Raw genomic sequence first — 14271 nt, 5'->3', positions numbered from 1 at the left:
TTCATTCATACCACTTGTATTTCACTATCTCTTCGCCGAACTAGTGCACCTATTAGGTGTGTTGGGGACACAAGAGACTTCTTGCTTTGTGGTTGCAGGGTTGCATGAGAGGGATATCTTTGACCTCTTCCTCCCTGAGTTCGATAAACCTTGGGTGACCCACTTAAGGGAAACTTGCTGCTGTTCTACAAACCTCTGCTCTTGGAGGCCCAACACTGCCTACAAGAATAGAAGCACACGTAGACATCAGCGGCATGCTCGCTGGGCGGCGCACTCGCCGGGGGAGGTACAGGGGCTCCCGGAGGAGGAGAAGGGCGTGGGGCTCGCTGGGGGGGGGGGGGGGAGGGGCCGCTCGCCGGGAGGAGCAGGGGCCGCTCACCGGGGAGAAGCAGAGGCGGCATGCTCGCCGGGCAGCGCACTCGCCGGGGAGGAACATGGGCTCCCGGGGGAAGAGAAGGGCGTGAGGCTCGGCGGGGGAGGAGCAAGGCGGCACGCTCGCCATGGAGATCGGTAGGGCAGAGCTCGCTGCGGGGAGCACAGGCTGCGGTCGCTCCATGAGAAGGTCAGAGAGATTGGGGGAGGAGAGGGATTGCGTGGTCACCTTGAAGATAAGGTGGTGGGATCCAGCAACGACCGATAATCAGCGCTTAATCGGGCGACAGATCTCAAGCATTTTCCTATAATTAACCTCTTTCGCCTCTGATCCGAGCGTTCTCTACCCCGCCGCAGCCATGTTTGATCTGGATTATTTCGGGGAGACCTCCTTGACTTCTGCCGTCGGACACCGGCTCCAGAGTTGCCTCACGATCTAGCGGCCATCGTCGTCGGCATCGCGGTCTAGGCGCTGCTGACCTCTCGATTTGGCAAGGTGCCCCGTTGTCGGCCAAGTGATCTCGGTGCAGCTGGCCTCCTAATCTGGTAGGTAGCCAGCCTGCCGATGTGCACGTCCTTACCGTGGATCAGCAACGTCAAGGCAAGAAGCAGTCCACGTCTTGTACATGGCCAAGCCAACGCATGTGTGCACGGGCTGGATGCACGTCGCTACTCCTGTAGCCTAGGCTGAGCACATGGCCAAGCCAAGGCAAGTAGTCCACGTCTTGTACATGGCCAAACCAGCACATGGCACATGCACCCGGGGCCTAGGCTGAGCACATGTGCGCGGACGCCGTCAAAGCGAACAGCTCCTACTTCGGCCAGCACGCGCACTGCAATCCGCCATGGAAGTTGAGTGTGCGTGCTTGGATCTTGGGGCATGGGGCGACGTGTCTGTGGTAGATAGTGTAATGGGCTCGTTCTTAATTTTCGGGGTGAAAACCCTTAGGATTGATGACCTTCTGTGGTCCTATATGGTAATTATTGCTGCTTTCTAGTCGTTTTCTTGCTAAAGGTATTACTTGGAGATTGGACCTCCTCTAGGCTGAAAATCTAAAATGTGACCATGCTGTACCAGACGACGGTGGTGTTTGTCCACTTGTGGTATTCTTGTTGTTGCGAGTTTCCAATTACTTCGAGGAGTTTTGTCTTAAGTTTTTTTTCTTCTTTTATTTATTCAGCTGTGTGCATCCTTGATGTGTAGACTTGAGCCAGATGTTGAGTTGTTGTAGTGACCGGTGCATTTATTATCATCTTGGTATTAAAATATTTTCTTTATATTTTTTTTTACCTTTTATAGGTTATTCATGTAGCTCTCTATATTGGGTTCATCGTGTGGTCCTTTCGAAGCAGCCGGAACATATAAAATCTTGGTGCAGTTGACTAATATTTTATTCATAACCGGAAGAAGGTGTGTGGTGCTCAGAGTGCGTCGGTGAGAGTATGTATCTCGATACTATCTAGTATATCAAATTTAAGACAAAGTTTCAGAAGACGTGTGTGATTCTAGAACTATAAAGCATACAATTATATAGTAGTTCATAGTCTTTTATTTGGAAAATTTTAATATAAAATTGTGCACAAAGTCTATTTGATATATATTTAGTATTATTTATTTTCTAATCCGGTATTGCCATCCTTGTACTAGTCCAGCTGCTGGAAAGATATAAATGCTCCATTGTGTCTCCCTGGAAGCATGGGGAAAGCAAGCATGGAGGTGCAGATGCAAGTGTCTTGCCCCCTAGGGCTAGTCTTTTTCCTCCTGTGCTTTTTCTCTCCTCGCCGTCCCACCGAGGCGACGCTGGTCCAAAGCCTGCCTGGCTTCGACGGCGTGCTCCCCTTCCTCCTCGAGACTGGGTATGTATATATGTATGGATGGTCTAACCATGAAAAATACGGTATTGGACTAATTTCATCGGCTCATCCATGTTGGCAGGTACGTGACCGTGGACGAGGAGAACGGCGCAGAGCTTTTCTACTACTTCATCGAGTCGGAGGGTGACCCAGGGCGCGACCCGGTGCTCCTCTGGCTCACCGGCGGCGACCGCTGCTCCGCGCTCAGTGCGCTCATGTTTGAGATAGGTCAGCAGTTAGTGAAATCTACATGCCATAATATTTGTTAGCCAATCACTGTCGATGTTACGGCGCCAATCACAACACCTTTGCTTGCAGACGCAATCACTGTCACATGTACATCTACTTCACTTCGTTTGGTTGGGAACCTAATGCAATTCCGTCTGCAGGACCGTTGAAATTCATCACTGAACCCTACGACGGGATTGTACCACGACTACGGTACCATCCCTACTCCTGGACAAAGGCTGCAAGTATTGTGTTTGTTGATTCGCCGGTTGGCGCTGGCTTTTCCTTCTCCCGGAACCCCAAGGGCTACGATGTCGGAGATTTCTCTTCGTCGTTGCAGCTCACAACGTTTCTCACCAAGGTACATCGAACTTTTTCTTTGGTAAGTACCAGAGGACACAGTTCAGTTCTTATCTATACTGTTTTTGTGTTCATCTTTGCGAGCAGTGGTTCACGGAGCATCCAGGTTACATCGCAAATCCTTTATATGTTGGAGGAGACTCGCGCGCGGGAATGTTGGCTCCACTTGTCGCGCAGATGATCTCAGAAGGTGGATTGCTATTTGCTACTTCATCTGTTCCTAATTTTTGTTGCTGATTTGGATGTATCCATTAACAAAATATGTTTATATACATCCAAACTTGCAACAAGAATTATGGAATGCAGAGAGTACATTTATTGACACATTTAAGGTGCTGTGAACATATATTCGAACTTTAAAATACCCTACTATTTTCAGGCATTGAAGCTGGAATGACACCGACGATAAATATGAAGGTACTCAATTCACACGCAGATATGCTACAAACAACTTAACTAACTGCGAAAACCTCAATCTGACCTGCTACAATGAAAATATGGTTAGGGCTATCTGGTGGGTAATCCAAGTACAGGTGAAGTCATTGATTTAACTCGAGAGTGCCATATTTGCATGGAGTCGGAGTAATTTCAGATCAGCTATACGAGGTGATTACTTAGACACAAGTTGCGCCGTGCTCTTGCTCAGTTGCCCACTGACCTGCAATTAGCTGCTAGTACTGTATTGCCCTTATGAGTTGCCTTAATTCAATGTCCATCTGCTTGCATGCGACGATATGGATGCTCTTCATAAGTCGATAATGGAGCACTGCCCAGGGGAAGATATTATAAACCCCAAGAATGCACTTTGCGCCCAAGATTTGGACAAGTTCAACGGTGTAAGGATTAAAACTACTTCCATCATCATTTGTGTATAAAGCCAGTGTCGACCTAGGAAGCACGTATACTTGGATATGTATCCGATACTTGATACAGGGATACCATGACACATAAATTTTTTCAGAAACGCAGATACGTCGATACGTTGGTATATATACAAAAAGTAATGATTTTCATAGGAGCAATACAAGTTCACAAATAAAAACAACTGCAACTTCATTATTCGTCAGCCGCTGCAACTTCATTTCCAAGTAATATTTTTCTTTATAAGGTAAAAAAGATGGAATTCACGTTAAATTTTATTCTATTATTCGTCAGCCGCTGCAACTTCAATTCCAAGTTGTCGAAGAGTAGAATCTGTAATGCTTGGACATATTATCATCCCCTATTTGATATCCTGAAAGTATTGTTGAGGTATCCAACACGTATCACTATTTTTCCCCTTTTTTAATTGAAAAATTGGGCGATACATATGGGATATCTACCGGGCTGTATCCAGGCAGTATTCAATACTGATACGCAAGAAAACTGATGTATCCGTGCTGCCTAGGTGTCGACATTGTTTCCCTGTTTCAAATACGTCGTTCTCTAGTGGGTCGCTTGAATAATTCAGTTATTCTATATCATTTTGACTTACTTCTTAATATGCCATATTACTACCGAAACAACTAATTTATGTTCCCCACAGCTATATGATCAGATTGACGCGGCACACATTTTGAACAAAAACTGCGATCATTTATCTTCTAGACCAATTGATGAGGCCATAAAAAGAAAGATCCTAAAGGAGGATACTAGAGTACTCAAACATTCACCACCTCTCCTTCCAATGGATTGCCAAGTAAGTTCTCCGTAATTTACTCCATTGATGAAAAACTGAAGTCGTCGTGCGACATCAAGGAGATGTTTGTCATTAAAAACGATGGTCCATCAATTAGTGTCTTCTGTTTTGTTTTCATTGAGAATTTCTACCATTCCCCTATCTTTTCCTTTTCTATCGTATTGTTCTTCCACATGCTTTCTCCGTTTCCATTTGTAAGAAATATTATGTTTTGTTATTTAATACAAGACTTTGAGCAAGAATTACTTTTAATACTAGTATGTGTTTTTTAAAAAAAAACTTATTATTAATGTTGATCTTATATCATGTGGAAACCTTGTCTTAATGAAATCTAATACACCCTACATGCATTAAAGTATGGAGTAGGAAAAATAGAGAAAGCCTAGTATCTTTAGAAGTCTTATGTACAAATATGTTCTAATATCACCATGAGTTGTTTCTAAATCACGTTATACATATTTTTTCTATCTACAGGACTATGGTATGTACTTGTTATATTATTGGACAAACAATAACATCACTAGGAAAGCCCTTGGCATCAAGACGGTAAATTACCAGAATAATCCTTGAGAAGTTTTTTTCATAGCGCTATTTAAAACCAATGTATAATCATGCTCTTATATATCCCTATACACCTTGAACTCAGGCAAGCAAGGACGAATGGGTGAGGTGCCACGAAAATGATCTACCTTATTCTGCAGACATCACGAGTAGCATAAAGTACCATCGTAATATGACATCAAAAGGTTATCATGTCTTGGTATACAGGTAAAACACTATTATGGTCAAAGATTATCTGACATAAAAAAATTTGCACTTTATGATTGGCAATGTTTTATATTACCGCGAACCACAATTTTGCAAAACATTACTGAAAAAATTATTTAAACAATATGATAGGATATGCTCTCATGTCCATATCAGTCTATCAAGTTGCATATTTAAGTTATCCAACCTTTCATCTATCTGCCTTGCACAGTGGAGACCATGATGCTCTAATACCATTTCTGGGTACACAGTCATGGATACGATCACTTAAATTTCCCATTAAGGATGAATGGAGGGCTTGGCATCTTGATGGACAGTCCGCCGGGTAATAATTTGTTTATAATACACGTGCTTTGAATAATTCTGCTCACGATTCAAAATATAATGTATATGCAGATTCACCCAAACATACGCAAATAACCTGACGTTCACTACTATAAAGGTAACACATATCTATCTCTACCATCATTTATTAGAGAGCTAAAATTTTAATATTTACAAAACTATGTTCACACAAAAGCCGTGATTTTCACAAACCAATAAGTTGTACACTTCTCGATTAACAAGTGAGAACAAAAGAGTTCTATATCTGATAGAACATATATTTTCAAGTAGAAGCTATAGTAAACTAACACCACTCAATTTAAATATAGGGTGGTGGACATACTGCGCCAGAGTACCAACCAGAAAGATGCCTAGCTATGTTTAGTCGTTGGATTTCCAGTAAGCCGCTTTGAATAATGTGTTCAATTGTTATACAATGTAGTGAGGGTAGCACCCGAGTGTATGAATGTGATACTTGAATGTGTCTGGATGTTGTATTAGTAGGTACCCAAAAGTATGAGGGAAGTACACATTTATGTGTCTGAAATGTTTGATGTTGTATCTTATCTTATACTAATATATATATACTAAGCAAGATTGCCTTTTCTTTTGCCACACGGGTCCATTTTTATAACATTTCTAGTAAACTTCGGAGTACTTGAGTAGTGAATTGGAATGTGACTGACGCTACAATGTTCTTACTAGTGCCACCATTTTCCATCTCATATTGTATCAATTTGACAATGAACATTAAAAAGCAAAAGAGGAAATACTTGCCAAGTTTTCAAGTAGCATATGCAAAAACATAAACAATACGGAAAAATTGAAACAAATAAGTAGTCTTGCTGATCGATAATACAAGTTCTTATCGAGCCTCGAGACTGGGTTAATCTGCGACGGCCATGGATCTTGTGAAGTTTCCCATCATGGTTACCAGATCGATCAAGGCCAAGGCACACTTTACACGAGGTGGAAGAATTGGGAACCAGTATATGCGATCTTCTTCTGTCCATTAATTGCATTCATCCGGTGAATTGATTGGTACTGGTGCTATGATCCATGTGAGAATTGATTGGTACGTACTGGTGCTATATATGATCCATGTGATGCGCACATGCGTATATCCGCCAGGTTAGACTGTTTCAAATCGCTGCATTGGCACAAAGGAAAATAAATTTGATCGATCTAGTCTTTTATGTTGTTTTTCTGTTGTCATACAATGATGCAAGTGTTGATGCGGATCAATTGCTTCTCCCGTGGAACATGATATATGATCTACATGCATCTATTTGCCGGACGAACGGCGTACATATTTTGGTACGTATTTGAGAAAAGCAGGAAGTAGAAAAGATGGTGTGATGCATATGACATCCGATTGTTACGATGAATTTACCTAGTAGATGAAGTCTACATGCATCTATTTGCACTACTGGCCAATGCGAGATGCACTACATAACTAATCCGGATATGGAATCATTTTTATAGCTGCTGCGCCTGTATTTTGATGCATGTTCAGAGCTGGCATAATCAATCAGTTTGGCTAATTTCAGTAACCATGCCACTTTATCTTTTTAATTTTCATTAGAATCTTTCTTATGCCATCATCAACTAAATAGAAAACCCAACCCAATTGAGGAGCCTTTTTATGGTACGGACAAGAAAATATTAGCCATCCAGTCAATAGATCCAATGGTCCAATTTAATTAAATCTAGTCGTTTCGAAGAGTAGTATTTTTCCACCCAAGAACGAATTTGGCGGACACACATCTAATAAAAAAAACTTCCCTTTGCTCAGCATTTCTTAGAATACATATTCTTTTTAGGGAAGCTTATAACCTTATTTATTTTACTCCTTTACAAACAATAGGAGTGGATCTCATTATGGTTCATATAGAGAAAAACCTTCCTTTTTCTAGAGAATTTGGATCTCATCATGGTTCATATAGAGAAAAAAAACATATATCGCCAATGGAGTGGAAAAAGTATAAATGGAGTGCCCAAATGTTGACCGAGAACTTGCTAAATTTTTAACAATTGTTCATTTGTGTCTAAAAAATAATACAATGATAATATTTTTTCCACGTAGTGAAATAATGTACTGCTTGCTTTTAGAGCAATTTTTTGCATGGATAGATTCTGTGATTTTGGGTGTTGAGTGATAGTCTCAGATTTAGCAAAACAAAGTTTAAAATATGTCAAAACTTCATTGCAATGAAGGTGCATTTCTATCTAAATGGTAGTGGTAAATGTCGCAGACTCAAACCAGATAGTTCTTGGTTCAGGCCACCCTATTTTCTTGCAAGTTATTCTATTCTAATTTACAAATTTAATTTTTTTAAATCATGTGATAATTTTCTTTTATCCGGACACCCACATAACTTTCTTTTATATCCTATCTGTACATCTCATAGAGGAACTCCACACATCGTCCATCAGTAGCGCGTGATCGAGCCTATGGGGATGGCGATTTTTTTAATAATATATAGTTTTCGTTAATTTTATAAATAATACCCGATTTTGAACTTTTTCAAAAATAATACAGCGTTAGGTTAGTGTTTCCGGAACCCAATTAGTACTAATCGGGGAACACTAACCCGATTAGCATCAAGCACATGCATGCATGCACATGCAGCCTCCTCTACCCCGACTAGTACTAATCGGGTTTCTCTAACCCGATTAGTACTAATCCGGTTTCCCTTACCCAATGGTGTATTTTTTAAAAAAATCATGTATTATTTATAGAATTAACGGAAAAAAGTATTATTAAAAAAATCGCATGTGGATGCACCCACTTGTAGTTTTTAAAATTCAAACAAAAACTTAAACTTTTTCATATTTTATTATAATTTACAAACTTGAATGAAATTCAAATAAAATTTAAGCCTAAACTAAACTAAAGCCCGTGCCATCTCTTTCAAAACGTGAACATATACAAAACGTGAACATATATACCAACAAATGAGCAGTGCCATTCTCTTGATCCCTTACATAAGATTCATTCTTTGCATCCACCCAACTAAAACGAAAAGGAAAAAATATATAATGAAGATCAAATGTTGTAAAACAGATCAAATAATGAATAGTAATGTGGATTGATAATCCTAAAACATACAGGGCTGTCCAAATAATATGGCAGCACCAAGTCGCCAAACGAACTGGTGCGCGGGTTGATTTTATTCAAACATAAGGTACAGTAACATTTCCAAAAATGCTATAACCAATGTCAGCAATTTTACCCGTTGCTTAGGGTAGAAACTACAGGTGCAGGTGCAGCCGATGCACATATTCTTCTGGTGCACTGGATACGTTCTCGTAAATTCATGCATGGATCTTAGTGACCATGGGAAGTGGGAAATAAATTCCACAGCCGGTGGATACAAGTAGTAATCCTAAACCTACGGATATTTCATACGGAATTGGCTTACGGACGTACGTGGAAGTTGCTGGCTGGTGGAAATTTGTTTTGCTCCCGTGATTTCAGGGCTAGAATGGCTCCACGCTTCTCCACGTCAGTCCGTAACCAGAATTTCGTAAAAATCTGTCCGTAGTTCTAGCATTACTGGGATACAAGATGGACGTTCTTTTCTATGAAGATTATATTTTACGAAAAAACCACCAGTTTATTAACCATCAATAGTACGTAGTATAAATAATTTAAAAAGTAATATAAACTAGAAATAGATATTCCGATCACCTAGCGAAGACTACATACACTAGGCGTGCCGCTGTTATCGCCCTTCCATCACCGGAGCCAAACAAAGCTTCTCGCGGTAGAGTTTGTTGTAGTAGACATACAAGATATTGTCGTGCTAAGCCCCACGTAGATCGGAGTTGACTGACATGAAAATAGACCAACAAACACGAAAACCGATCGGATCCTGGGAGATCCAACAGACACACTATTCCACGCGTCCTTCGCCAGCACTACCGGAATGAGGATAAGGCATAGATAACCTTATTCGAACTTCAGGATGCAGCCGTAGCCTCACCATCTCGACAAAGACACCAAAAACAACCAAAATAAAGAATTAAAACTTCCCGCTGGCGAGAGTCCGTGGTCCGCAACACCTCCAAAAAACCAAGGCCATTGGAGGCAGAGCTGACCGGCGGCATTGCCGACGAGGAGAAGGGACCCCAGAGGGTTTATTGAGACGAAGATTGACGTTGTTGAACAAGAAAAGACAAACTGGCTGGCTAGTTTGAGGGGGCGACGAATGCGGCCTTGAGGTTCACGTCCGACGAGCCACCCTCGAGCACCGCTTCTCGTGCCTTGTCCCTCCACATCTTGGCCTTGGCGCGCACCACCTCGGACGTGGCGAGGCCAAGGCACCTCTGCAGCTCGCCCGCGTCCAGGATGCCATCCTTGTCACTCACGACGGCCCTGACCCCGGTGCCTAGCTGCTCCATCAACCATGCGTTAGTGCCCTGGTCCGACCACTGCGGGACACCCACAACGGGCACCCCGCACGACACGCTCTCTAGCGTCGAGTTCCAACCGCAGTGGGTCACGAAGCACCCCACTGCCGGGTGTGACAGGACCTTCCCCTGGTCGCACCACTCCACCACAATGCCGGCGCCGGCGCCGTGGCCGTGCTCCTCGTCGCCGCGGGGGTTATCCTTCCTCAGCACCCACAGGAACGGGCGGCCGCTTTCTGTCATGCCGCGATCCACCTCCGCGATCTGCCGCTTGCTCATCACCGACGTACTCCCGAACGAGATGTACACCACCGACCCAGCCGGCCGCTCGTCCAGCCACTGAAGGTAGTCCTTGCCATCCTGCTTGAATAGATCGTTGCCTTGGGACAACGAGGTCGCCGCCGGGCCGGCGTCAAGGAACGAGAGCACGGGGCCGACGGGGAGGACGTCAAGGCCGTGCTGCCGGAGCGTCGCCACGGCCTCTGGCTCCATGGCGTCGAACGTGTTGGCCAACACGGTGGGTCTGTGGTCGCCGAAGAAGAGCTCGCGGAAGGCCGTGTTCACCATGGCGAACGGGTCGTCGTCAGACGTGCCGGTGAGGAGGAACGACGGCAGGTCGCGCGTGAGAAGCGTTGCCGGGAGCCCTGGGACGTGGACAGCCGCCGTCAAGTCGGTCGTAGCGCCGGCGGTGCCACCAAGGACGTGGAAGTAGCAAGCCAGCACGGTGGCCGACTGGATCCAGTACAGCACAGATGGTACGCCGTGCTCCCGGGCGACGCCGGCGCCCCATGAGAGGAGCATAGTGTACACCACACGCGTGACGGGCCGTCCGGCGTCGCGGAGGCGCGCGAGCACCGCGGCCACCGCACGGGGCCCCACGAGATTGAGATGGGCAATGTAGTCGGAGTCATCAAGGGCCTTCCTTCCGTCATCATAGCCATCCGAGTAGGGCATGTAGCGGACGCCGGCACTGTCGACGTGCTCCAGCTCGCCCGCCTCTGGGAACATCCTGCGGTGAGCGGAGATGGAGGTGGAGACGGTGACACTGGCCCCCGTGGCGCGCAGCAAGCGCAACGCGAGGTGCCGGGCCGGTGTTATGTGGCCCTGCGCCGGGTACGACAACAGGAGGAAGTGTGGTGCCGACATGGCCGGCTAGTATTGCTGGGAGATGTGCGAGTCCAGAGAGCGTCTGTTTATGATCAGTCTACTTGCTGGACTCGGGGTGGGTGCAGTTCAGGGGTATGGACTTACCATATATATACTACTCCGTCCATTCACTTGTAGAAAAATGACTCCAGGTAGGTGAAGTTCAGGGGTATGGATTTAATAATATATAGTACTCCCGTGACTTGTAGAAAAATGGCTGCTGGTGGCGTGTAAAAATCGCTTACCCTACTACTACTAGTCTAAATAGTATTTGCGTGCAAACTAAGAATGTCAATTTATCCACGGATACTGTATTTGTATGGCAGGATATGGGATATATGGACCTGCGGATCATGGGCGATCCGGGGTCTTCCTCGAGGAAATATCGGCCAAGGTAGCCAGAACCAATACTCCCCTCCTCATGGGCGGAGACTTTAACCTCATTAGGGCGGCTTGTGACAAGAACAACGATCGTCTGAACTGGAGACTCATAGATCTTTTTAACGAACACATTGCTGCCTGGGCTCTTCGGGAAATTCCGCGCTCCGGGGCTCGGTTCACTTGGACGAACCGCCAACTCAACCCAGTTCGTTCGGTCCTCGACCGTGTTTTCATTTCTCCGTCTTTGGAAGGTTTTTTCCCTCTGTGCTCTCTTTCTGCGGAAACGAGCCTGGGATCTGATCACACCCCGCTCATCTTTGACTCCGGCGAAGGGCGGCCGGAGCGAAGTAATCGCTTCTTCTTCGAATCAGGATGGTTCGAACGCCAGGACTTCCTTCCCATGCTCCACAACGCCTGGCTCAATCTCTCGGCCAAAGTGGGAGGCCAGGATATCATTGACTGGTGGCAGTTCATGTCTGGCAGCCTGCGCCAACATCTCCGAGGTTGGGCTCGCAACTTGGGCATGGCCAGCAAAAGGGAGAAAGAAAACCTGATGACCCAAATCATGCAGCTGGATGTGCAGGCCGATTCCAGTGGGCTGGATGAGGATTATTGGGCTCTTAGATATTACCTTGAAGACCAACTCCTCCAAATCGTGAGTGCGGAGGAAGAATATTGGCGCCAAAGAGGAAGGATCAAATGGGCCCTCCAGGGGGATGCCAACACGGCCTACTTCCATGCGGTGGCCAATGGACGGAGACGAAAGTGCTCGATCTCTTCTCTTAACCTTGGGAACGAAACCACGAATGATCCCAGGAAGATTCAAGCTGCCATTTATGATTTTTACCGTGCCTTGCTCGGATCGGCGGGGAGCCGCTCCTGTACCTTGTCTCCAAGGACTTGGACGCCAAACGCTCAAGTTTCGATCGAGGACAACAATCAGCTGATGCTGACTTTCTCTGAGGAGGAGTTAGATCTTATCGTCCGGGAGATGAAATCCGACACGGCCCCGGGTCCCGATGGTTTCCCTGTTCTGTTCTTCAAGCGTTTCTGGCCCAATGTTAAACGGGGGGTTCTCCACATTCTCAATGACTTTATGCTGGGACGCATAGACATCTCTCGCCTAAACTTCGCCATCCTCACCCTGATCCCCAAAGTACCAGGGGCGGACAATGTCTCCCAGTTTCGCCCAATCGCCCTCATTAACGTGATCTTCAAAATCGTTTCTAAGGCGTTTGCGTTTCGTCTAGACCCCATTGCGCAAAAAACCATCAGTCTGAATCAGACGGCTTTCATCAAAGGGAGGAACTTGTTGGAAGGCCCTCTTGCACTCCTTGAGATTGTGCATGAGTTGCGCTCTAAGAAGTTAGGAGGGGTTCTCCTTAAGATCGACTTCGAGAAGGCTTACGACCGGGTTAACTGGGAGTTCCTGGCCGAAGTGCTTCGGTGCAAAGGCTTTGAAGAAGCCTATATCCACAGAGTGCTTCAACTAGTATCCGGCGGTCAGACTGCCATTTCCATCAATGGTGTGATTGGCCCGTACTTCAGGAACAAAAGAGGGGTGCGCCAAGGGGACCCGTTATCTCCTCTCCTGTTTAACTTCATTGGCGAGGCACTGTCAGGTATCCTCTCTGCCGCGGGGGCGGCAGGCCACCTTCAGGGTGTGGTGCCCCATTTGATCCCTGGCGGGATTTCACACCTTCAGTATGCGGATGATACGCTCATCCTTATCCAAAACACGGAAGAAAATATAGCCAACCTCAAATTTTTGCTTATGTGCTTTGAAGACATGTCCGGCTTGAAAATCAACTATCATAAGAGTGAAGTCATTGTGATGGGCCAGCCTTTGGAGGAACAGCAAAGAGTCGCGAAGAAGCTTAACTGTAAATGCGGCTCTTTCCCTTTCATGTACCTTGGGCTCCCTATCTCGGACAGGAAGCTCCGACTGGAACAATGGTTGTTCTTGGTCCGCAAGCTGGCAGGCAGAATTGAACCGTGGCTGAGTAAACTTCTCACCTCTGGGGGAAGACTGATCCTGTCCAACGCGTGTCTTGATAGTATTCCCATTTTTGCCATGGGCCTCTTCCTTCTGCATGATGGGATTCATGCTAGATTCGACTCGCACCGCTCCAAATTCTTCTGGGAAGGAGCGGGCAACAAGCGTAAATACCATATGGTCAATTGGCCTTCGGTTTGCCGGCCGAAATCCTCGGGAGGTTTAGGCTTGCTTAACTCAAAAAAGATGAACATTGCCCTGCTGTCCAAGTGGATTTGGAAGCTGTACCAAGACGAGGCTTCTATCTGGGCGACGATTATCAGAGCCAAATACCGCGACGCCGATAACCTGTTCGAGGGCACCGGACACGGGGGCTCGCAATTTTGGAAAAGCTTACACAAAATTAAGCAATTCTTCAAGCTGGGAGCGAAACACGTCATTGGGGATGGACGTCGCACTCTTTTCTGGTCTGACTGGTGGTGCAGTAACCAACCCATCAAAGAGCTGTTCCCTGACCTCTTCAACATCTGCTCTAACCCAAACCTCACGGTGGCTGCGGCCCTAGATGCTGGGGACATCAATATCACCTTCCGACGCTCCCTCAATCTGGAAGGACGGCGGCAATGGAGCGATCTGGGGAGGCTCATTGAGCCTTTTTCCCTTTCTAGTTGCAAAGACAAAGTCTCATGGCACTTAGAACCTTCGGGCAAGTTCTCTGTGCAATCTTTGTATGCCAAACTCTCTCAAG

The 14271-nt window shown here is 45.7% G+C and overlaps 1 protein-coding gene and 1 pseudogene across 1 annotated transcript; one reads left to right on the top strand and one right to left on the bottom strand.

The window, feature by feature from the left end:
• Positions 1-2088: 2088 nt before the first annotated feature.
• On the top strand, positions 2089-6140 carry LOC127313108 (serine carboxypeptidase-like 19; annotated as a pseudogene).
• Positions 6141-9408: 3268 nt separating this feature from the next.
• On the bottom strand, positions 9409-11209 carry LOC127313109 (phloretin 4'-O-glucosyltransferase). Its single transcript, XM_051343653.2, has one exon. It carries the CDS (start codon positions 11144-11146, stop codon positions 9779-9781), a length of 1368 nt encoding a protein of 455 aa, XP_051199613.1. The 5' UTR covers positions 11147-11209; the 3' UTR covers positions 9409-9778.
• Between the last annotated feature and the right edge of the window lie 3062 nt (positions 11210-14271).

This window comes from Lolium perenne, chromosome 7 (assembly GCF_019359855.2).
Source record: "Lolium perenne isolate Kyuss_39 chromosome 7, Kyuss_2.0, whole genome shotgun sequence".
Lineage (NCBI taxonomy): Eukaryota > Viridiplantae > Streptophyta > Magnoliopsida > Poales > Poaceae > Lolium > Lolium perenne.
The sequence above is the reverse complement of the archived record's forward strand: the minus strand, read 5'-3'. Positions and strand labels throughout refer to the sequence as shown.

Bases quoted from the DNA above. Each gene is read 5' to 3' on its own strand.
- LOC127313109 (XM_051343653.2), bottom strand. From the start codon at position 11,146: ATGTCGGCACCACACTTCCTCCTGTTGTCGTACCCGGCGCAGGGCCAC.